At 43.5% G+C, this 25,878-nt stretch overlaps 1 protein-coding gene across 3 annotated transcripts; it reads right to left on the bottom strand.

The window, feature by feature from the left end:
• HIPK1 (homeodomain interacting protein kinase 1) lies at positions 1-25,878 on the bottom strand. 3 transcript variants are annotated; one of them, XM_068659767.1, is made up of 16 exons: positions 25,577-25,878; positions 23,962-25,039; positions 18,790-18,913; positions 17,056-17,175; positions 15,042-15,128; positions 14,002-14,186; positions 13,593-13,755; positions 13,058-13,280; positions 12,058-12,179; positions 10,406-10,540; positions 7,736-7,878; positions 7,376-7,558; positions 6,595-6,810; positions 6,113-6,351; positions 5,592-5,728; positions 1-4,639 (listed from the first exon to the last, which is right to left on the bottom strand). In XM_068659767.1, the coding sequence occupies exons 2-16, from the start codon at positions 25,035-25,037 to the stop codon at positions 4,154-4,156; spliced, it is 3,639 nt and encodes a 1,212-aa protein (XP_068515868.1). In that variant the 5' UTR covers positions 25,038-25,039; positions 25,577-25,878; the 3' UTR covers positions 1-4,153. The 3 variants fall into 3 exon arrangements, with proteins under 3 accessions (XP_068515868.1, XP_068515869.1, XP_068515870.1); XM_068659768.1 differs by having other exon boundaries at positions 7,736-7,875; XM_068659769.1 differs by lacking the exon at positions 10,406-10,540.

Raw genomic sequence — 25,878 nt, 5'->3', positions numbered from 1 at the left:
TACAGAAAATTAACCCTTTTTATTGATGCATTGCAATTGTTCTACATTTTTACCATATTATGTAGAAAATACTTAAAATACAAGCTACTTTGTAAAACCAAAGACAAACATTGAATCCAAAGATAAACTATGTTTTCACAATGGACCCTTTTCCCATATAGTTAGTATTAAATTTTTAAATATCTATTTCTTTTGTTAAAATGATTTTTACATACCCCCTAAGTACATCAGCAATACAAACATAGATCAGTAATTCAGAAACTACCTGTATCTAGCGGCCTGTAAAAAGGAAGAGCACAACCATAAAAGAAAGTTAGATTTTACACAGTAACTAGCATATCAAATACATTTAATAAAGTAGGAATTCCATTGCAATATCAAGGATTCAAGCAGAAATACTAACATTACATATAATGTACTGCTACATGTAGTGAGATAGATATATTTCAAGCTGAATCTGAAATCACACATTATATAAAGTTTAGCAACAAACAACCATGTGGACATGCGGCACCATTCAGAAGTTTAAATAAAATAAAAAGAAAGCAGGGCTGTGCCAATCCTGTCATTTAGAAGCAATTTAGTTTCGTGTACTAAAAGAAATTGCTGAGTCAGAGGTTAATTACTGCATCCCATCAACTAGGTGCTAAGCAGGAAAGCTTCAGACATTGCCTCTGCAGTGGCTATCACAGCTGTGAATACAGGTCAGGAACAACTCTGATTTAACAACAGTTCATGGATCACATGAATGAATCTAGATGGGACTGTGGTTGCCAAATATTCAAAGGGTGAATCCCAAACTATTTCAGAAAAATAGTGATTAAGGAGTACTCCAATTTCTACCCAGAGAGAGCATATTTCTTTGCAAAATGCGTAGCAGCTCTGAAAATGAGGACAGTCGATTATTTAAACTAATTTGAAAGCTGTATATGCATGGGAAGAAGGGATGCGTCTCCTTAGAGCCAACTACAATATACTTACATCGGGCAGCACATACCAGGGGCCAGACTGAGATCTACCACACTTGTGAAGGCAGCGTGCTGAGGGGAAAACCTGGTCCTGCTGGGGTGGCTTTTTTGTTTGGCTGTTTTATGTCGTGTTTCACAGAGGAATTTCAGGGATACCAACATGTTGTACATAGAGAATGATTCAATTTCCCCATGTCGTTTCCATCTTGTCCTCTTTGTTCCAATACTTTTGGAAACTAGGAGAGTGCAAGAGATGATACTGTGCTTTGGGAATACATTTGACTGAGTTTAATGATCGTTTTAAACTGCTTTTTTTTGGGTGGGAAGTGGGAGCAGAGGAGTGGGAAATTTCTTCAAATTTTTAGCACATTGTGCTAGCGGTCTTTTTTCCTGTTACAAGTGCACACAAAACACTTTACTAGTTGTGAAACAGGCCATGAAGTTTTCCTGAAACACAAGAACTGGAACTTGCTTTGCCTTTTGATGGAAAGGCACAACTCTGTACCCAAGAGGTATCTCACAGTAAGTACTGAAAACAAGCAATGTAATATGGAAAAAAGAAAGTGCTTACAGCAACAAAGAGCATAGTTTACACCCATGATATAAAATAGCAAGATCAGTTGGTTATCCTCACTTTTACAGAAGTGCTCTGACTAGAAATACACCGAACAACAATGTCACTAATGCTACTGTCCAGTTCAGAAGTCCTTGATCCCTCTAATGAAGGAGATACCAAACCTTTAACAGTTCATCAATTTCAGGTCAGTCCAGACTTTCTTCTATCAGTAAAAAAAAAACAATTTCAGAAATTAATTTTGCCCTTTTCACATACTGGTCAGAGAACTGGCCTGTTTTCCACTGGGACGGAACATGAACTGGGATTCAAGGTTACCAAAACCTCTTATTGCTGCAGTAATACTACCGCTCAAGCGAGTTTATTATCCACTTGGACAAGATACTTAAGCCTATATACTGAAGATGAGAAATAATTCCTAGTACAAGGGACCCAAGAAAACAAGGTGTAGTTTAAAAACTCCACTGATTATGAAAACTGAGTATTTCCTCTGCACACTAACTAGGCATACAGCTGACAAACCTTCCCAACAATTCCACATCAGCAGTAGCTTTATAAAACTTTAATGGTATTATGTGCTTTACAGCAGGCTCTCTTTGGTATAAATATTCTATCACCAAGCTAGCAATATTTTACAAGAAATGTCTGCTATTAACGTGGGGGAAGGTAACGCCACACTAATCTAATAAAAAGTGATTGCACATATTTAATCACTTCTGCAATATTAGACTAAACATTCCAATGCATTCCCAGCACTACCCTATTCGAAATGCACTGACAGACATCTAACAGTACATGTGCCATTTCAAGGAAAAGCTTTAAGGGAACATCGCTTCACTCCAAACAAAAATGTAGCTTTTTATGATAGCATTAAAACCGAGAACAATGCACCTATGCAACATACTGCTGTTCTTGCTGTGATAAGCTTAGTGAATTGCTTCAATTCGACGGGGGCTTGCTGGTCCCTCATAAGGCAAGCTCACTGTAAACTCTATTCACACTACATCATCATTTAAGGCACTACAATAAGGGGACACACCAAACAACTCTTCATCACACATACCTGTGCAAAACAAATCAGAAGGTATCCTTTTCTCTCATGAAGCTCTACTCCTCTTTCAGTGCTACAGTGATGAGCTCTAACCATTGCATTATATCACATACATTCCAACATGAATCAATTCATTTTGGTTTAAATACAAAGGATACATCAAACTCCATCCCCAGGAACGTTTAAGAATTAGACAAACACTAAGTACAGAGTTCAAGTATAATCACTACACATTTTGATTACAAAGACAGAACATTTGGGGTTAGCAGGAAGTTTTGCTTGTTATATTTTTCTAATCAATATGTACATATTTCATTTTATGTAAAATATTAAAACACCACCAATACAAAACTTCTAAAATAGTTTTAAATTCAGTAATAAACTTTAAAATCTGGATTTTTTTTTTCTTTTTTCTCTTTTTTTTTTTTCCTCAATTCCTACATGCATGTACTGTATACAAGTCTTATTAAGAGCGCTTTAAAGTAGCTGTTGACATATCCAGGAGGATACGCTCACAGGAGTATAAAAAGCTGTACACATCAATACAGTGATGTTTCGTTGTATTTTAAATTGTTCAACTCCCTCCTAAATGAATCATGTGAAGAAAGATATTAAGAAAAACAGAACAAAAAAGTCCTGTGCTTCTGTGAAGGAATCCAGCTCCGTTTTAGGGCCAGCATCTAATATGCTGCAGAAACCAAATTTTAGAGCAGTGTGGCACTATTCATTCTCAACTGAAGACTACAGCATCCTTGCAAAGATGTTGAGCTCTGTTACACAGTGAGATCTTGAATAAAGTTCAAAAAACTTAAGAGTTCTTCAATGAATGCAATAAAAATTTGACTATGCTGTGGAAATGCAGAATTTTCAAGAAAAAACAAAACAGATTTCAGGGTTTATGTTGATTCCTGAATATATAATGTTGCTAGTACAAGGCAGCTGTCTCTACCAGTCCTTAAAAATTAAAAAAACAAAAAAAAAACAAACAAAAAAACCAACAGAAGTAAACACAAAACATATACGGAGATGTAACGGCTTTTACAGAGCCAGCAATTTGTCAGAGACAAATTAAAATAGAAAACAAAAATTAAAACACTAAACTTGATTTTAAAACTGTCATAGCAACACAACAAGATAAATGTGCATTACATTTTTAGTGGCAATATGGATTTGTGCAAGCTGCTGAAAAAATAATCTGCTAGTCTTTTTGTTTAAATTATCCAAGTTACAAAAAAATCATCAGGATCTGTCTTCCAAGACAATGATTTTCCTTCCCCTTCTCATTAGCATAACAGAACAATTTTAAATAAATGTGACCATGAACTTTTTAAAAGCATTTATAAAAAGTAAGTAAAACTTTAAAAACTTAATTAGTGACCCTCGTACTGGTAACAAAGCATGCTGCCTCAGTTAGTGACTGAACTCACTAGAGACATTTTTGAACAACATACCAGCAGAGAAGGGAGAAACAAAAGCCAGGCAGTCATTACCAGGTAAAGGTTCACCTGAAATCCTTCTCCAATCTCTCAGGCCTATTGCAGGACAGTGTTCTACTAGGAACTACAAGTATGAGTACTGGTTGATCTTTGTAGGGCTCAGCGGATATCCAGTGTAAATAGCAGATCCTCTGGAAGCACCAATATAGGACTGGGGAGCAAACTGGTGTTGGTACTGGGCAGGTGGAACATTTGCAGAAGTCAGCAGACTTGGACCAACACTCACAGGGACCTGGTGGACAAGTGTGCTAGGGTGTGCAGCGTATTGGGTGTGCCGTGAAGAGCCCTGAGGGGAGAACAGGTGGGCGATGGAGGTGGTGGAGCCCAGTGGTGCAGCAGTGGTTGGAGCGTAAGTGTACATATGTGGCTGGCTGGACAGGTGTGCATTTGCAGTTGCTGCTGCCAGGTGGGGATGCACGGGGCTGCTGTGCTGAAACGTGTAGGGAGCCTGAGAAATAGTTGACGTGAGGGGTGCCACATAAGCTTGTTGCCTACGTGGGCCTGCATTTCCACTTCTCTCCTGTGAAGCCAGCACTGTCGTTTGCTGGTTCTGCAGGGGAAAAAAAGTAAAAGTTAGGGGGTATCCTCAGGGAGCAAGAAAGGGTTCAGCCAGAGCCTCCCAATCAACACCTGGGTTCTAGCTGCAGGACTGACACTTCTGTCAGAAACTCCCTTCCCACCTTTTGATAATTTGGCAAGGGTTACTGCAGCTCCACTAAAACCAAGGTTACTTTTCCTCCACAGTGAGACCAAGCTGCCACACCTGGGGTACTGCAGTACCTGGCTGTACAACTGCAGGCAGGCTCTAAGACTGACCCAGCCTGTTAACTCTTCCTCAAGGTGCCATTCTGCACCTCAGTTAGAGGCAGCAGGGCTGCCCCCTTTTACAATAACAAAGCCTGTCTTGTCCCCATGCCAGAGATGGGCTGGAGGTGTATTGCTTCCTCTCTTCCAAAAGGCTACCGCAGCTTGACTCAAACATCAAAAGTAGTAACACAAATTGAAGTAAAACCAGGCTCTAAGGTTTCAAGGGAAGTCAAGTGCTAATTGTTAGGTTCAAGGTTAATCTCCTGGTCAGGGCTTCGTGAGATCTAGAAAAAAGTAAACAACAGAAGAATCCCCCTCTTCTCATACTGTTTAGTGCCTTAAACACTACTCAAATTCAACAGCTGGATCCTGGTGTCCCTCTCCCACCTGAGCAGAAAGACACTCACTGAAAGACAGACATGACTGGGAGTATAAACAAAGAATACAGGCACAACTGTGTTTCCCTCTCCTGTGCTCTCATACAGCAGCAAATTCTTTGGCCCAAGAAACTTCACCTATACTTCCAACAAAGTTTACCCTATCCTGCACAGCCACAGAACAGAATCATCTTCTAAGAATTAATGAGGTAGCAACTGAGAATCCTCTCGCAGGGGAGTCACTCTCTGCCATGAAGGGTTTCTAAAGCAACTGACTGCATCATGTTCAAAGGCCAGCAAAAGCCACACGGTGATTACCTGGCTGAGATTGAGAGGCTGCACACCATTTGTTACCACACGATGTGATCGATACCCAGTGGGCGTTATACAGCATCCTGATGATTGCCCGCTCACAGAGGCCACTGGCTTGGTCTTACTGGTGCCGCTCAGGATGCCTGAAAGATTTCAAAAGCTTAATCCCTTCTTCCCCCTCACACTCCACATACTGTGATAACCAGCTTAGGTAACTGAAGAACACATAGAACCTACTTCCATAACAGAGCCATTTCTTCAATTCTAATTTAAAATTTGATGGTACAAGAAAACATTGGGAACTTTTACAGATTTATGTGTAGCCAAAGGTATAGATGAAAGGTAAATGTATCAAACTAAAAACAGACTGAAGTTTGCAGTCTCAAAACATAAGCTATGAAACTTCAAGCTGCTGAAGACCTAATGCAGACAATTCAAAATTGTGAGGACAAAGCTGTTAGGGATGAGACAGCATCTGAGTCTTGGCAAAAACTACTGAGCACAGCAACCTATGAGAGCATACTTACCTGAAGATTGGGTAGCTACAATGCAGTCATTGAGCTGTGTTTTCAATGGTGGTACAATGATAGTACGGGAGTTGGAGCTGTCAGATGCTCCTCTGCTTGGCAGCTCCAGGGCACCGCTTGTACTCCTGAGAGAAGAAAGTGGGTCTGTGGCATAGGGGCTGTTCAGGGAGGAGTCAGAATCAGGGGAGTCGTTAACAGTAACGTAGCTGATGACATTGGATCTCTGCTTCATACCCAAACTGCAGGGGGAAAAAAACACAAAACAAAACAAGAAACATTCTAGTTTTTCCCACAAGACATCTCCCTCGCAGATCTCATATTCTCCTCCTAGTCAAGTGTGATTCTGGTTAATTAGACACAAATAATACAGTGGACATGACGCAGCCTTTTCAGTGGCTTTGTGCGTAGCATTCCGCACTCTCCCCAATACTTGGGCTCATCCGATTTCTCCTGAGTACTGGACTGCTAGATGAACTTCCTACCTGGCAGGTTTGTATTTGCTGTCTTCTTCCTCATCAGTGTCACTACGAATGGTGATGACGCTGACGGGTGGGCTTGGAGTGTCTGGGATCACAATGGGCTGGTGCTGCTCCTGCACTGGGACGACCACGTTGGAGGAGGAGGAGTTGGAGCGCAGAGGACTGCTCCCAATGAGCGAGTAAACTTGAGTGGGCACAGTCTCTAGAGTCGTGCTGGGCCTAAAGGAAAACCAAATCAGTATTCTTCTGTGTCAGCAGGCCAGGACAAATCAACGCCAGCATTAAAGACAGCTAGGCTTCAGCAGGCTGGAGCACACGTACAAAAAGAAACGTCTTGCAATACCCAGAGAACCTCAGTGCATACTATCATACAGAAAAATGCCATGGAATGTGTCCCAGAAGGGACAAATGCTTTTAGCAATGCTCTGAGCAGGACCTATCCGGCTGAGCACTGTCAGAAACCTGCCACCTCTTGTCAGTCAGATGTAGTTCTGTCAGTTGTATTGTCATGACACCAACACATCCTGAATGCATAAAAGCCCCCTTTGACCAGTACAGTAAAGTACTCGGTCAACCATCATCCTTACAATGGCATTGGAAGTAAGATCACTTGAAACAGTGACTACAGTACAAAGGCCTTATCCAAGACATATTTAAAAGCAACTGTAGCACAAACATTACAAAGACAATAACTCTGTAATCATAAGAACGTTTTTTCTACACCGTAAAAGCGACCTCCACAACACACCCACAGTATCTTCAGGGGTAGGAGATGAATCCTTACTTGGCCGCACTTGGCGCTGGCTGCTTGTTCTTCTTTGCTGGAACGTTGCTGTTCTGCTGCTGCCTAACAACGTGAGCAACCCCAACGTTCAGAGGCTGTGCTGTAGCTAACGTCACATGGTTGGTCAGTAGTGATGGCTGTTGCATGAGAGTGCTATACTGATTTCCATGCGAATGCGCATTCCTGAGGCAAAGAAAAAAAAAAGACCCAAATCCCATGACAGCACCGCAGGCACTGCAGCATAGGCACAGCTGCACTAAGCTCCTGCATGACATTGAAGGGGAGGGTGAAACAGTGCAGGTAGTACTGCAATGGCACGTATTTTCATGGGCATAGAATTGGACCCTGTGTAATCCCTACCTCCAGTCAGCTAACTGCTGGCCGCCACCAATCGTCTCTGGAATCACAGCTGCTGGCTGAACAGAGTTGTGCAAAGCAACCCCTGGGAGCTGCTGCCAAGTGGAAGGAAGCAGTATCTGCTGGGTTCCCCCAGGCCAGGCCTGCTGCAAAACAGCAAACAGATACACAGGCTTACTAGATCTCGGTTCCTACAGACAGAGAGACTTGTTCCAAGCAATAAATGCACTCATGTAGATTGTTAACTTGCAGAGATAAAGGCACATCATTGCACTTTCTCCAAAGGCCTCAGAACAGCAAGAGAACATGAAAAACAGAAACAAGCTTCTCCCGACACCTTGCTAACCTTTTGTTTCCCAGATGTCACCTGGGAAAAAGTTGTACTGCAGAATGCAGACATATCATGCTGCTGCTGGATGCAGCAAAAGGGTTCAGGACTGTTTTGCATGTAAGCTTATGCATCCTGCTCTGCTGAAAAATTCCAAAATGTGAAGCCAATTTAGTCCTTTCTGTTTTTCTGGATTACAGGTCTCGCATTGAGATAGCTGAGATAACATTATTATCATGGAAATGTTTCCCTTATCATGGCTTTTCTATACTACTTTAGTTGAGGTGGAGTACATTTACTTACATAGGAGATACGTGAAGATATTTTTGTTAGAATTATTAACATTCCTGTTCAAATTAACAGAAGACAATTTTCTGGAAAAGAACACTGAATTCTGCAGTACAATATTCCCATGATTTTGAAAATACATGCCTCTTTATTGCAGATTGAACTGCAAAATATAAAAACACGCTGTTTTAAACAAAATATTTCTGCAAGTAACAGATCCACGTATTACAAATACCGGTTCCAAACAAGAAGCCTTCAAAGCAGAGAACTGCTAAAACCTCTGCCAACATAAGCGGAATAATAACAACAATAATATTGAAAAAAATAAAGAGAAACGTGTTAAAAGTCACACCATGCGTCTTTCCAAAAGCCAACACCTGCACAAGACAAAGCAGAGAGTTTAATACAGCAAGATATTTAAATTCCCAACGAGAGGCAGAAATCGGGCCTTCCAAGCGACGAACTGTTTTGACAGAGGAAGGACAAAAATATGCAAAGCTTAGCAAATGGCTAATGCAAACTCAGGGGAAGCAGCAGGGGAGAAGTGTCGGAAGCACTAAAGGTGAGCAAATTCACGCCAAAGGCTCCCAGAATCCAAACAGAAATAGGAAGTTCTCCAGAGAAACTCAGAATCCAGGCTCACAGTTTGGAGACAACTGGCTCTGATCTCCCATTGCTGTACAGGGGAGCTGAATGTCAAGTCCACTGTACATGCACAAGAGAATAGATCTAATTTGCCTGTTGAATCAAAAGTCCAAGTGCACTTTTGAAAACATCACTAATATCTCACTTGTGTCCCAAGCTCTGCTACAGTCACCCCTTGCCGTTTTCAGAGCCTAGACTGCAGCCTTTCAGCAATCAAAATTCAAGAGGAGGAAAGGAGATACATCCCTGGAGCTGTTTTAGCTCAGAGCTGTGACCCAGGAGAACCCCACTCTCCTGCCTTCCCATCCTCAGAAATAAGGAGTGGTTAACTTGGTTGAGAAGAACTCAATGAGTGGGTTTTAATTTCAGTACAGGTATGGCTCGAGCAAATTCCACTTCAGGAGAGGTCTCCATCTTGGAAGAAAATGACACTCAAACTACCACTAAAGCCACAAGAAACAACATGGTTCACAGAAGAAATGGAATGTGCTTTGAAAGACACATGAAGATACCAGCACTTAAGTGTACTGCAATGTTTTCATAAGCTTCACTGATCTGATTCTGGAGTTTTCCAATGACTTCTCTGTGGCACTTCCAAAGTTGTTCTAATGCAGGTGCCAAATTAATACAAAGAGGACAATTTTGAAAACATGTATTTCTAAAGGTGTGTTATTTCCTTCCCCCATCATTTTTTTCCAATTGTTCCAAATACCCTACAAGCTAGCTTACTGGCATTTTAAATACTAACGCTCACCTTTAATTTCAAACAAGAAATACATACAAACTGAAAGTATCTGTGAAGAACAGTATCCTTTTCTGGATGAAGCAAGCTACCTGCGATTGGCTACAAATAACAGAAGGCCAGAAAACTGTCAGTGTTGAACAAAGGTTAAGAGAAATCAACTGCTAAAGCCATACACTAGAGAATTTGCTATCATTAGAGGTTTTAGCCTGTGCTTAATGACCTGAAACATTTCTACATGAAAAGCAGCTTTTCAAGTGTTGAAAACAAAAGTAGGTAGCTAACTTGCCAAGTAGCTCAAATTCTGGCCATCCAGGTACCTGTAGCAGAGTCAAGCTAAAGGCTGATTCCTTTGTATTCAAAAATCAAAAGGCAAAGATAGGACAGTAAGCAAAGAACGAGAACAATTATAACTCTTCTATAGCCTAGCTTAGAAGAGCTTTATACTACTAGGCTAGTAAAGAGTAATAGTCAATGGATCTGGATTCTTTACAGAGCCACACTAAACATCAGAGTCAGACAGTGCTTCAGCAATGTTGGGGAGGAAAACAACAAGACATTAAGATGTAGCGAGAACACAGCCACAAGATGGCACATGCTTCCATGCCCTCTGCAAGTCTAAGTTAAAACAAAAACTCAGTTAGTGAACACAATCAAGGGAGGCAATTACCAGTACTGCAGCCGTCTGTTCTACTAGCGCTGGCCGGCCGGCTGCGCAGTTCAGAGTAAAGGGAACCGCATACTGCGGCGTGATGGTGGCTACTTGAGGATGAAGAGTTGCTACCATTAGTGGTGTACAGCTTCCCTGAAATGTAGATCAGGCAGTGAGTGAAACAAACGTACTGAGGCAGGATAAGTGGGTTCAGCAATAGGACCAGAAAAGGTTTCACCTCACTGGCATTTTATGGTGCTTGAGTAGATTCCAGAGTTGTAATGGATGCAGTGAAACCAACACTCAGACCCTCTAGGCATGTTCCACTATGCAATTATATGTCCCTGGGGGGAATACAAGGAATGGGGAATTTGGGAACGGGATCTCTCTGATGACCATAACTGAGAAGTAAATATGAGATAGTGTTCAGCTACTGTTATATTTTACCAGGTCCCAGAGAGCAAGTTACACTGTCTCTTAAATACACTACACTAAGCCATAACAAACTGCACCCCAAGAAGGGCACAGTATTTAATATCATACCTCCAAATTCACATATGGTACTCCTGGAAAAACTAAGACAGTTATTAAAAGGCACCAGAGGTCTTTTTGTACCATTAAAGAACAGTTACTTGTAATGAAACTACCAAGAAACTACCAATATTAGTCTCTCAAACATCTAATTAAAACTACATTCATATTCTACAATTTGTACTCTCAAGAAAAATAGGGTTTGGATTCAGGTGGGCTTCCTTCAAGCGTATTCTGCTGTCTGGATACTGTTACCTGTATAATTCTGCCAAACAAAACAGAAATCACAGAATGCCAACAGAATTATTTGGACTGAACAATCTAAAATTACTCCTCTGCAAGTAGGTCAGTAGTACAATATACTTCCTGGATGGTAAAATTAATAAAGTATGTGTTAACGTCAGCAAAAACTTAAACTATGCAAATAAATACAACTATGGTCAAATTAAAGGCAATTACAATTATTCAGTGAATAATACTTGGGAATGACTGGGCACTCAGTATATATTAGAGGTGTTTTTTTTTTTTTAATAAACACATTTTAGTTTACAACACTTTACTAATGTTTTAAACATTTTTTTAGAGTGACCTGTGAATTTTGATATCACATGCCATTTAAACTGCAAACAGAAGTAGGTATGTCATTGTTACAGCTCGATTCACACAAACAATGCAACCAATTGCGAATTCAGAAATAATTCCATTGATTTAAAGACGAAGTCATAACATGCGTTATCTTTGCTACCATCTCTGTTATTGGGATCTCAAGTCTCAAATAGATTTCATCTAATTTTTGCTGCCTTATTTTTGAAGTGTAGGCAATAGTGTACACTGCTATCTGTAAGGCGGTGCACACCTGTGTCAAAAGTATTTTTAACAGATGGAAAGCACACATTTATTCCTGTTATTACATCAATCCCTTACAAACAGGGAAGCACATGATATAAAATAGTTTAGACTTAAAATATTCCAGGGGAAAAAAAAAAACAAACAAACAAGAAAACACTGTCTTAGAAGTGATCTCCATTTAACCTTTCAGTGCTCTGAGAACCCTCAGCATTCACCCCAAACACCAGGTGAATCAAGTTCTCCTGGATGGTGGTAGGAATTGCAGTTTTCTCTGGACTTTATGTATTTACCTGGGTGAGAACTCCAGACTGGATCTGCAATGGCTGTGCTGCAGGTGCTTGTGGTACAATTGGGACAGCATTCTCCATCCTAACTGGAAACCCAGAATGTTTCGTAGTTGCCTGAAGTCCAGCTATGGGACAGAATAAATCACAGCTAAACTAAACTGTTTTTAATTATTATTATTCCCAAATCAAATTCCCACCAGGTAAGAGAAGACACGGTCAGATGATGAAAAAGAAAAGCTGTTCCCTTTAACAAAAGCTTACTAGTAAAACACAAGCTGAAGTAAATGTGCCTGCAGCCCCAGTACAGGGCAATCATGGACAACCAGCCCTCAAATGCTCAGCTCTGTTCAAGTCTGCAGTCTTGTTTTCAGAAACAAACAATCCAGCTGTGCAAGATAACAGACATTAATTCTGTGTTGCTTTAGACTAACTTCAAAATTCAAGCCTTACACTAGCAGTTCCCACTTCATAAATAATACTCCGTATTAGCACAATCCAGGTATGAACATGAATGGAGAACTTTCAGGATTAATAGAGCTATGCTTGTGCTAAATTTATTTATTTGCCATCTGTGACAGTTTATTTCTTATTAGCACACTACACAATCGCATCAATGGTTGTGAACTGGCTTGAAGACCAGATATTCACTCTTGACATAAAAAACATAGCAAGACATTTTCTTGTTTTCAGATGGGCCTGACTCCGCTGTTCGCTGCTTTTTGAGTCATGCTGTTGTGTTCAGTTTGGGGGGAAAAACTGGTTGAACAACCAGAGAAAGACTGCAACCTGGGCAGGCAAGATACTGTCACCTGTTCAAGCATGACCTGGAAGAGAACCAAGTTGTCTACACACGTCTGACCTGATTCTGCATTTATATCTGATGCAAGAGCATTGAGCAACAAGCACAGAGCAGCACTGTAGTTTTTCAATATAGTGTTAATCACAACCTCTCATTTTCATGTAACTGAAACAACAGTACCATACAAAGGATTTTTCAACTTACTTTGGAAAGCAGGGGGACAAACAATGAATGTTTGCTGGAAGGGGTCAGTCTGTGTGCAGATCTGGGTGGTTCCAGGTTGCAAGGAAACACTTTGTTGTGCCACTCCTGCAACTGGTGCTGCAGATGATGGATACAGAGCAGACTGGTAGTTTAGCAAGGAGACATCTGAGTTTGCCAGGGAAAGAGTAGCAGCAGCAGTAGAATTGGAAGCCAATACACTGGCCTAGAAAACAAAAATATTACAGATTTATTACTCCTCCTTGTTATAAAAACAAACAGGAACTGTCAAGACTATAATGTGAAAAAAGCACTAAGTTTTAGGTAAAAAACCTAAAACATAAGAAAAAACACAAATTTCACCAACTTCACTTACATTGCTGAATTGGTCAGTATGATTAGCTGAAGAAGAGAATGACTTGGCTTGAGTTTTGGAAAATTACACTTCAAGACAAGACTACAAATTAAATATAGTATTTTGCGGAAAAGGCTGCTCCTTTTCTTCAGTTAATATAAAACAGCTACAAGATGCTATTACCTGATTGTGTACTGTATTGAGCTGGTTGTTAAAGCTCATTGTCAGATTTGTGCTTGTATTAGGAGCAACATGAGTCGTGAATGGGCTCTTAATCTGATTCACTGTATCATACATATTAACTCTTCGTTTGCAGATCTCCATATTCTGAAAGCAGGATTTCACACTGAAACAGAAGACAGAAGGAAAATATGAGATATGTAAAAATATTATCTACAACATACCTGAGACATGACATTTCTATGTCCTAAAATATGAAGAGGAAGCTTATGAACATGCCTTTCCTTACACATGCCTTTGCTGTTTGCAGATCAGCCAGGAACTGCAGAAAACAGCATCAAAGTAGACATGTGCTATTCTGTGTTTCTACTAAGTCTTCTTGAAACAAAAGAAGCAATCTAAGGAAGCTTACTGATTACTGTGGGGAAAATCTAGTAGATGTGTCATTGTAACAAATGGGTGGTTCAAAGTCTTCAGCGGAGTAATTCTCTTATCTGCATCAATAGTCAACATTTTCTTCAACAAATCAATATACTCCCTTCGGTCAGCCTTCTCTGCCAACATGTCAGTCCCTTCTAAGTCTGTAGACATATTCACCTTGAAAACAAAATTGCAGTAGTTAAGCAAACATCGCATTCACTGCTGCTTAACAATTCAGTAGCTTCATATCAAGCAGAAATAGTTATTAAACATTTCTGTCTCTTAGCCAGCTTAATTTTAGGTACTACAGCACCATCATGCAACTTTTCCCTTGCCCCTTCTAAAAGCCAAAGTCAAACTTACACATGGAACCCTCAGCTCAATAAGAAGCCGGTCTGCTCAACAGACAGCAACCAGGCTTCATTCTCCACTGCCTGGCAATATGCCCTCTTTCTATTTTGCAGGGCTGTAAGAGGCTAGCAAATCAGAATGGCAAGATCCTACATTCTCTGCACAAATGTCAAGCCATGACAATAGCTACAAAAGCAAGAGAACATCGATACTGGTATGTTTAAGATGCAAGGCCTCATTATTAAAAACACTCAGATATTCCTCCTTTTCACCTCTGAAAACATAATGAAAAAATAGAAGAGTCTGTAGTTCCTGTCAGCATGCTGACATCTCCAAAGCTCAGTAAGAGGCCTAATCCTATAAACACATCTGCAGGTGCTTAGCTTTCCTACTACTTGACTGCAGCTAGACTACTTCTAGTGATGCAGGCTAAGCACACTTGTTACAACCACCAGATCAAAGCCTAAGAAAGAACAGGAAATCTCTAACGGCTTCATAATTAATATTTTTGTAGTCTTCAATACAGTGATTTCTGATGCAAATTGGCTCCATGGCAAAACTACATTATTTTTTCAACAGCACGTGGAAGACAACTGCTCCTGCCCAGGAGCCTCCTTTCTAGAGACCCCAATAATCTAAGTAATTAAAATGAGTTATCTGTGTTACAATATTTCTACGCACCTGCGCCATATCATCCAAACAGTTGAATATATATTTCCGTGCTTCTTTTGATTTTATCCCTGTCTCCAACTCGTGTTCTTCTGGGGTCTATAAAATAAAGCATTTGTTAATATAAACTGAGATTTGAGAAATTGAGATAAAAGAAAGAAAAAGCAACAAGAAAAGAGTTGAGCCAGGTAATCTTTTGCCTGCTTTAATATAAATTTTATGTTAGTGTGCCAAACCAAAGCAGCCATGGGTTCGCATCTGTCAAACTAGATCACTCGTTAACCACTGTCAAAGCTGAATTACCAATTGGATCAGTTCACTTCAAGGCTTCCTTAGATAGCGCTAATGTGAAGATTTCTGGTTTAGGAAGAGAAAAGGCTATAAATATTTTTAAGTCCCCTATTTGCAAAGAGGAAAGGCAAAACTCCCTTTGGAAGCTCAGCTTTAGAGCTAAATCAAGCGTACATCTGGTTCTTTCCTGTCCTCTGCCAGTACACAAACATTTCTGTTACTAAAAACCACCACCATGAAGTACTCCCTACTTTTCTCAGTATTGTCAGGAGATGACAACAAGATGACATACTTCACCAAGACTGAGCAGACCATAATAGGTAATAACCATTATCTCAGTTACTTTAACACCCACTCTTTGCTGGTGCTATCATTCATAGCTGCTATGGTTAGATGAGTACTAGGAGGTCTGCACAATTTCTGGAATGCAATACACAAGTCAGCTACAGATTGGATTTGAAATACCATTCAAATATACTCAGAATGTTTTCACAGCACATTAAGACTAGATGTGAATTTATATCAAGTCCTCACCCATCTAGTTGATCAAGGGAAACCAGCTGATGTGATCCTTTTGGATTTCAGTTAAGCTTTTGACACAGTTTCCCATAGGATCCTACTGGACAAAATGTCCAGCATACAGCTGAACAAAAACATCATCCGATGGGTGAGCAATTGGCTGAGGGCTCAAAGGGTTGTGGTAAATGTGACCGCATCAGGCTGGCTGATGGTCACTAGTGGGGGGCCAGTCCACTTCAATGTTTTTATAAACGATTTGGATGTAGGACTAGAAGGTGTTTTGAGTAAATTTGCTGATGACACTGAACTTGGAGGAGTTGTTGACTCTGATGAGGGTGGAAAGGCCTTGCAGTGAGACCTGTACAGACTGGAGAGCTGGGCGATCACCAACCGCATGAAGTTTAACAAAGGCAAGTGCCCTGCACCTGGGACAGGGCAACCCTGGCTACACATACAGGCTGGGCGATGAGACGCTGGAGAGCAGCCCCGCAGAGAGGGATCTGGGGGTTGTGGTTTACAGCAAGCTGAATATGAGCCGGCAGTGTGCCCTGGCAGCCAGGAGGGCCAACCGTGTCCTGGGGTGCATCAAGCACGGCATCACTAGTCAGTCGAGGGAGGTGATTGTCCTGCCCCGCTCTGCACTGGTGCAGCCTCTCCTCTAGTACTGTATGCAGTTCTGGGCAGCACAGCACAAAAAGGACACTGAACTGTTGGAGAGCCTCCAGAGGAGGGTGACAAAGATGGTGAAGGGCCTAGAGGGGAAGGTGTATGAGGAGCAGCTGAGGGCACTGGGCCTGTTCAGCCTGAAGAAGACGAGGCTGAGGGGGGGGATCTCATCACAGCCTACAATTTCCTCATGAGGGAGAGCAGAGGGGCAGGCGCCGATCTCTTCTCTTTAGTGACCAGCAATAGGACCCGAGGGAATGGTGTCAAGCTGTGACAGGGGAGGTTCAGGCTGGACATCAGGAAGAGTTTCTTCACTGAGAGGGTGGTCACACACTGGAACAGGCTCCCCAGGGATGTAGTCACAGCACCAAGCCTGTCAGCGTTTAAGAAGCATTTGGACAGTGCTCTCACAGTCATATGGTCTGAATTTTTGGGTAGACCTGTGTGGTACCAGGAGTTAGACTCGATGATCCTTATGGGTCCCTTACAACTCGGGACATTCTATGATTCCTCAGTGAACAAAACAGAATCGGTAATCGAAGAGACAAACCTTTAGCCTCCACAGTGGGTATCCCAAATTTGGATCTCTGTTAAAAAACCTGCTTGTTTTCGTTCCCGCACTGAGCAGATACTCCGCTGGAAGGCCTTGAGTTTGCGAAATATAACGTATCTAGGAAATAAAATAAAAAGAATGAGGACTCTCAGTAAAATGAGCTATTAGCTAATGGAGTAATGATCAGACGGGTTTGTTCACAGGTAATAAGAAATAACCTGTAAATAAAGGATGTCCAGATAAATGAAATTTCCTTTATTATGACCCTCTCCCAAAAAGGAATCTAAAAGCTTAAGGAAAAAAAAAAGTGATAACAGAAACTGATTTACAGAAATGAGAATGGGAAACACAATGTTAAGGTAACAAGGCCTTGTTCAGATTTTCATATATAGTTCCCTCAGCGTGTTTCATTTCTTATTTGCAAAACTTCTCCTATTCCACTGTGTCAAAGCAACTGAATATCGCAGGGCACTAAACTCACTTGTGATCCTTATGAATCTATTGATTCAGTTTTCACTTATGCCACTGTGGATCCTAAAGAACCTGCAGGTGAGTATCTTTTTTATCTACACTTTAGCTCAGCTAAGCAATCTGCTGGCTTTATGAGACCTAACTATTGCTTTATAGCCAAAGGATTTTTAAACAATAATTGTAAACCCCTTCTCAAAGCCACGAACTCATTCCTGGAGGCCCTCTCAAAAGTTCTGCCTGAGCTTCATTTGCTGCTCCAGAAACCTCAGAAAATATGAAAAACGTCAACCTTACTTTTCAAAGGCAATTTGGATATCAAAATCTACTACATGAAGTCACACCTCATGCTGCCTCACAAAGGACTGCAAAATCCTGTCTATTAAGCAATGGAAAAAGCACCTCCTCCCCACCCACCTACATGACTAGATAAGGTTCTCAGAATTACACAAAACTCACTGTGCAAGGAAACCACCATGGTGTACCTCAGTTATTTTCTAACTCACTCTGCTCATTAAGGTACCACCATGCTTCCTTTGGAAATTTACAGTGCCAGGAAGATATAACAAAAACTTACCAAGTTTGAAAACTTACTTTTGTGTTTTGTCACATAAGGAAAACTATACCAAGCGTTGTCAAAAGACACCACCATAAAAACCACAGTGGAAAAATTAGCATCAAAAAGACTGTCATATAGACATTTTGTCCTTTTATAGGCAACTGACTAGCCCAGGTAATAATGCTAAGTATCCACGGAAAGAAATAATTAGCTCAAGATGCCTTTACAGTCACTTGCCCCTGTATTTCAGAGACAGCTTGGTGCCCACACCTTGCATTAAAAATGAGGGCCGCTGTAGGTACTAACAGGACAGGAATGATAGGCTTGCTTTGTTTCCACATGGAAAACTGCCCTCATGGTGAAATTATAGAGGGTGTTTCAAGTCAGAACACACTCATCACTTCTGTTTTGACAGTAATGTATTTCAACAGCTTTGGGGTTTGGAAGCCAGGGGGTTAACTGTAAATTGACTCTATATTGGATGACTACGTTCAACTCCAGTTAAAACACACAGAACTGTGCTCTACTGTGCAGTGACAAACCAACACTGAGAATACCACAGACAGAAAATGAACTCAAGATGACAAACAACAGCTCATTTATATTAGATGAAATCTGATGCAGGATACGTTGGGTTCAGAGGGTCTGGGCACAGATCATTGTGGTTTCATTTGAACACCCCCACATCTATCGTGTGCTCTTACCTGATCATACTCTGATGCTCCTGGATACAGAGGCCAGCCTAGAAACAGCTCAGCTATCACACAGCCCAGTGACCACATGTCAATAGCTTCACAGAACGGTAAACCCAGTATGATTTCAGGAGCCCTGTTGAAAACAAAAGGATGAAAAAAAAAGAAGTAAATTTTTTGGCTCAGAAAGCATACCTAAAAATTACTCTGGGTAACGTTTCTCCTTCCCTCATCCACCTCCAAGTCAATCCATGTGAACCCAGGAGACGCACCTCAAAGCAGAAGATCTTTCCTCAAGCATCGTAGCAAATGCCAATCTTTTTATCATTTAGCAGCACGGTTGATTTTGGTTTATTGCCACGATGCCCTCCAACTCATAGGTGGGAACAGCGTAAAAGTCCTAGCTGGCCTTTATGCAAATGTGATATGAAGTTACTCCTTCAATAGCTGGTTTGATGACACGTGACAGTATGTATGGTGAGAGGCATCCCTGAGACAGCACGCAGCCTACCCTAACAGAACTTGGAAGAACAATTCTGGCAGACTGTGCTTAGACTTTCCTCTGAAGGCCTCCTTACCCCAGGGAAGCAGCTGCCTACTTGCACGTGGAAAAGAATGGCATCCGCAGAGCCAGAGAAAGCAGCTCTTCAGAGATACGCCTGGTTTCTGTTGTCTGCTTTTCAGTCAGGGTTTCTTTGGAGAGTTTCAAGATGAACAAATGGACAGCGGGCAAGGAGAACGCAGCTAGAGATTGTGACTGCTCTGCAAGGTTGTGTTACAGGTTCTGTGCACCGAACCACGCCTAATGCAAAATTTACCTGTCTGGCCTAGCCTTCACCAGAAGGTGATGGAAAAAAACTCACACTCAGGAAGGATCTACTTCCTGGACCTCCTAATTCTCAGTTTGGAATTGCAGGGAGGTTTGTCTGGAACTGACTCAGAACACAAAATGATGTAGTACAACTCTTCACCTACACACTGTTCTGAAACAAACTGATGCTGTTCTGTCAGGCTAAATTCTGGTCATACATTTGCATATAGCATAAAACCCAAGTGCTGCGAGAACCATGTGAGTCGGTATGGGAATTTACTCTGGAAAGTACAGGAAATATTAAAACCTCGCTCTTCTTCATGCATAACTAACACAACATCAAAAGAAGACAGAAAAGTCCTGAACTACAGGCCACACACTTTTCTGGATATGACTTCAGTAGCTAAGGCTGTATGCATAAGTTCCCTTGGTTTGGACTGCCCAGCAATGTGCAGTGTAAGTGGCTGGTGGAACATGCAGAACACGCTGATCCTTCACAAGCCCATGAAAAAATCCCAGCCCTTCCAACGGAGAGAGAGATTACTGGCAATCAAGGCTGAATGTGATGGTTTGTCTGTCTTTAACGACACGTTGGAGTAGACTTGCATATTGGATACCTCAATACCAGAATGATAGTAAATTGAGTTCTATGCATTTTGTTCCCTGGAACTTAAATGAACTTCTCACAGGCCACTTGATTTCACTCTGATTCCAGGACAGAGCTGGTAAATAAGAGCCTCTATCATCTCCTTTAACACTGCTATAATTAGCGGCCTTATGAGATGTGAGTTGAAACAAGACAACAGGCGTAGGTCACTTTAATCTTTGCCAGCCCAGCTATGAAAGTGATCTTTACTGTCTTAAGCTCTTTGAAATACGAAATCAAACATTCTTCCTTTGCATTTGTGCTTGCAAAGGTCTGCTCTGACTTCCAAGGCTAGCAAATAAGCTCAGTATTCTTGGAGAAGAGAGGATTCACAGCAGCAGCAGAAAAATCCAAGACTTAGTTTTAGCATTGCAAACCACACCATGTTTACGCAGAGGTCATCAGCCCCCTCCCTGTTAAGAACGATGGTAACATGGAGATTATACAACCGCAGCCAGCAGGGCAGCAAATAACACCACCACAGCTCAAAAGCCGCATCAGCAAGCAGAGAAAGTTAAAGTTGGCAGCACTCACGGCTGCTTCCCAGGCCAACATGACTGGGACAGAATTAGGGAACGCAGCCCAAGCAGGGTAAGGAACAGGCAGTACTCCGCTCGGCAAGCCCCCTCGGCACTCAGGGGCGGGAACTGAAGACAGGACTCGAAGCTCAGGGACTCCTGAACTGACCCACGGGAAGCATCAGAGGTAGGGCTGGCAGCGAGACACGTGATGGCTGCGCTTGCGTGTCACGAGTAAAGCTCTGAACAGCAGGAAGGTGAGGCCTGCAGGGACTTTTCACTTCTGCAAGCTGCCCGCTTCCTTCTATTGTTTCTCCTCCACAGGGAGGACAGGAGCATCCATTCCCTTCTGCACCTGATGCAGGGAACGTACACTCCGGTTTTCAGCCCAGGAATTGCTGCTGATAGACCTCAGGCCCCAGAAGCCAGTCACTGCATAGAAGAGTGACTGCCAGAGTCAGGCAGTCACTCTGAGCCCACACCAGGCTTTAGAGCCAAGGAACTCTTCACAGGCACTTCTCACACTAAGTCAACCATGTCACGGCAGCAAAACCGCCCTTCCTGATGGGGCATGCTGCAGAAGCACCAGTAATGCTTGTGGAAAGGAGGAACCTGCCTCAGCCTCAACGTGCCTGCCTGACAAACCCCACACTGCAGCCCAGCTGGAAGCATGGCCCAGCTGCACCATCAGCACCAAAGAAAGCTGTTGACTGCCAGAAGTACAACCAAAACTGGGAGGGAGCAGGGGTGTTGGACAAAGCGACCTCCAGGGGTACCTTCCAGCCCGAACCACTGCGCGATTCCTGGAGCCGTCCCCTGGAGGTCAGCAGCCCAGGGAAGCAAAGCAGCTGCTAAGGGACCGCAGTGGCTTCCAGTGCTGCCACTGCATGGCCCAAAGCTTCTCCCTTTTTTTTTTTTTTTTTAAAGACACGTAAAGTAGAGGCGTTAAGAATTAAATGAAGACAGGCACACGCGCTTCAAAATAAGGCTTCAATATGAAGAATTCAAACAGTTCAGCCAAAACTCTCCACATGAATAAGTGAATTGAAGACAGCAGAGCAAAGCATCCCCCATTCCATCAGTGTATCACTCAAGCCCACGCAGTGGAGCAGCACATTTAGCTAGTACTGAAAGCTGCACCTTAAAGCAATGGCCCCTAAATATGCAAAGAGGCTGCATTTTTTCCTACAGACCTATTCAAAGCTCAAAGTTTCATTCAAACTGAGACTGTTTAGTGTTCAGCAGCACAGAGTATAGTTAATAAAGAAACGCTTCTTTCCTTCAGGGTACATACGTATCAGAAAATTCATCCTTATAGTATCTGACTTTGTCTCTCTACAGGAGACAGAGGTTACCTAAGTCCAGTAACAGGTATTAAAAGCAAAAAAGCAAACACAGAACACATAAACTTTATCTTTAACGTCTGACAGAAAACCAAATGAAAAAGTGGCCTATTCACAGTATTAAAAAATATAAATAAATAAATAAATCAAACTTCAAACTCATCTCAATGCTAACGTGCATATGGTTAAAGCAACCCAGATCTCACACAATAACCTGGTTTCTACATCATCTCCGTAAGTTCCCAGAATATGGATTTTAGTAACCACCACCATTACACTAATTCTATGACACTAAATACTAGATTTCCACATCACAGCATTCTTCGGTCGAGCCGACACCCTTAAACACCATCTAATCTCAGGGTCCGTGCCTTTCGGTCCCCCCGCGGCAGGGAGGAGGAAGTGGCTTTGAGCCGCTCAGCACAGAGATGAAGCAGGCAGCTTCCTTCCCGGCAGCCCCTTCAAGATACTTATCACCCCTCACTATTGTGCCTCAGCCAGACTGCTTTTCATGTGTGATATTACAAACTGGAAAGCACTGTATGCCTCCCCAAACTGCTCTGCCCGCATCTGCTGCAAGTCAGACAGAGCAGACTCTTGATCAGTGGTAATCTCTTTCAGTGCAACAACAACAAAATTAATAATGCATTTTGGACTGCAAGCACGTTAACAGAGTCACAGTGCATAAAAGAAAATTGCAGTTACAAAAAACAGTTTACAATTGAAAAAATGGGGGCCAACCAGCTGAGTGAGGATCATTAGGAATGGATTTAAAAACGGGTGTATCACATGAAAGGAACAGCACAGAAAGCTGGTACTCAGTGGAAGTAAAACAAAACAAATGGGGCGAGGATACAGGGAGTACAAGGAACAAACAGAACAAGCTCACAACAAGCCAGGGCTTTAAACTGAAGCTAGGGGAAGACATCAAACAGTGCAGAGACAGGATGGGGTGGAGTGTTCTGAACGCTGTCTTGTCCCAGCTGGAAGGACTAGATACCAGTTAACTTGTGTCAAGTGAACTTGCCACACACTGAAAGCAACCACTAACACGCAGCCCTCTGATGCCAGTTCTCTCTGCAGCCGTAAGTCTACAGATACTTTATACTAAAAAACATCCTAAGAAACAAACTTTAGGAATAATTGAAAGAAAAAAGCACAGGTTGCTCCAGCTAATCAATTTCTGAGCTTTAACAGGTTTGCCCACAGAATAAGAATTTTTATATACTTTTTTAATTTTTAGATAGCAGTAAGGCAAAAGCCATTTCCACTTTTCACTAAGGGAAACAGAGATCTAGCTCATCCCCATTTTAAAAGAACTACAGGTCTCATGAAAACGTGACTTATCAAGGGCTAATCCAGGGTTGTGCTCATGAAGTGAGTTCAGATGAAGGTGGGACCAGGACAAAAAGAAATTGGCACCCCTTCGGCTTCTGTCTCTTCCGAACGACTGCGGTCACTGTGCTAAAATTAAGATCACGGCAAACAATCCAAAATAAACTACTTACTCATACCATACTGCTTCCCCAGTTTGCTGCTTCACACATCATCACTAACTAGTGACACGATAAATCAACTTACTGCACTAATCTGGGGTCAGAGGTAGGTACCGGCCTGTACATTATGTCGCATTTGCAAAGCAGAAGTTCTTCTATTTATTTACATGCAAGTGGCCAAAGAGATCTCCAGGAAACAAGCAGAATGGTGAACAGGCTGATCGTTTCCTTCCCCCACCCCCCAGCTGGAACTGGACCTAATGGCAGAAGAGTTCAGCACGTGTAGAAGTGAACCCTTAGCACACTGATCAGGATCAGCTTTCCTCCGCCAGCGCGGCGTTCTGAAAGCAGGCACCGTGCCAGTACTTACCTGTAGTAGCGTGACTGCAGGTAAGTGGAGCACACTGCTTTAGAAACATGGCTGGCCGAACCAAAGTCTATCACCTTCACTCTGTAGGGCTGGCGAGCAGGATCCACCAACATGATGTTTTCTGGCTTCAAGTCCGCATGTATGAGACCCAGGCTCTTTAACTTCATCAAGGCAGTAGCCACTTGCTGCAGAATTGGCCGGATGTATTTCAGGGGCAACGGGCTGAACTTATTTTGCTTTAAGAAATCATATAAGTTCTGTTCTAGCATCTCAAATACAAGGCATGTATGATTCTTGTGTTGAAAGCACTCATAGGAGCGAACAAAGTTATACTCATCAGCGTTCTCACTGCTCAGACGAGAGAGGATGCTCACCTCTATCTGGCCCTGCCTAGCATAGGAAGGATGGTTCTTCAGGATTTTGATGGCTACAATCTCCTTTGTGCTACGCTTCCAGCATTTCGCCACCTGCCCAAACGTTCCACGGCCCAGGAATTCCAAGACCTCATAGGTGTTTGTCATAGAGCACAGGATCTCATGCTGGACCAGCTGATAATCCCCTTCTCCACTGGAACTGCTGCTCTTCGTGGTTACCGTGGTGGTTGTGGCCGCAGCACCCACCGCAGGTCTGTTTTGCAGCATGAGAGGTGGATGTTCCTCAATTATCTGCACACTACCGTTGCTGTCCACCTCTTCACTTTTCCTTTTTAATCCACATTTTTGGTATGGTTCCAGTAAAGAAAGGTTGCTCCTATGCGTTAGGGTTTGGCTGTTCTGGAAGGAGGCTGTTGCACTGCTGCCTGTGCTGTCAGCTGCTGTAACCACAATGTGCTCAACTGAAGGAGCAGGGAGAAGGAGGTTCTGATCGTACGCAGGGACGCTGAAATTGGCTACCTGATGAGATGAGCTAGCTTGCCCTTGAGCTGCCGGGAGGTTTTTGCTGTGGGTATAATACTTGTCACTACTGCTCTGTCCTGAAACATCCCAGACAGTGGGCTCCACTTTCAGTTTCTTGGCACTGCAGAAGGCACTCGAGGATACTGACGGAGGGGAAAACACCTGCAGCTGTGAGGCCATACCTGAGGAGGGAGAAGCGAACTCATTAGGCCTACTTAGTGGCAGCAGGCTGCAAAGGAACAAGGCACAAAACGGCAACCGTTCTCCTAAGCACCACGCGGGGCCTTACACCCACAAAGGCAGCGTGGTGAACAGCTGATTCTGAGCGCGCCCAAGGGGCAGCGCTCTCCAGCAGACCCTCGGGATTTTCCCTCCCCGCCTGCAGGCGGAAGGGCGCGGAGCTCCTCGCCCAACTTCCCAGGGGCCACGGCAAACCCAGCGCCAGGCGGGAGGACGGCGCGGCAAAGCAGGAGGCGACGCGAAAGCGGGAAGGCGCTGCGGAAACCGAGGCCGGGGCCTCTCGCCGGCCTCTCCCCCCGGGCCCGCGGCCCAGCCCCGCTCGCGGCCCGCTCCGCCCGGCCCGGCCCCGGCGCGAGGCCCCCGCCCGCCCCCCGCGGCGCCGCCCCGCCGCGTCCCGCTCCCCGCGGGGCCGGGCCTCCGCCGCTCGGCCGGCCCCGGCCCCGGCCCCGGCGCCGTCCCCGTCCCCGTCCCGCACTCACCGCCGGTGGGGGGTTCTCAGCCGCGGGCCGGACCTGCCTGGGGGACACACGGGGGTGCGGGGCCCCGCAGCGGGCGCATCATAGCCCCGCCGCGGCCGCCGGCCCGGCCCGCTCGGCCCGCGCACGCCGGGGGGAGCCCCCAGGCCGCTCCGCCGCCGCCGCCAGGCTCCGCCGCGCCCTCACGGCCCGGCCGGGCCCCCCCCGCCTCGCACCGCCGCCGCCCGGGCCCGAGCGCCCCCCGCGGCCCCGCTGCGCTCCCGCCGCTCCGGGCCCCTCGGCCGCCCGCGCCAGACTGAGGCAGC

The sequence above is a fragment of the Anas acuta genome, chromosome 24 (assembly GCF_963932015.1).
Source record: "Anas acuta chromosome 24, bAnaAcu1.1, whole genome shotgun sequence".
Lineage (NCBI taxonomy): Eukaryota > Metazoa > Chordata > Aves > Anseriformes > Anatidae > Anas > Anas acuta.
This window is presented reverse-complemented; position numbering and strand designations above follow the sequence as displayed.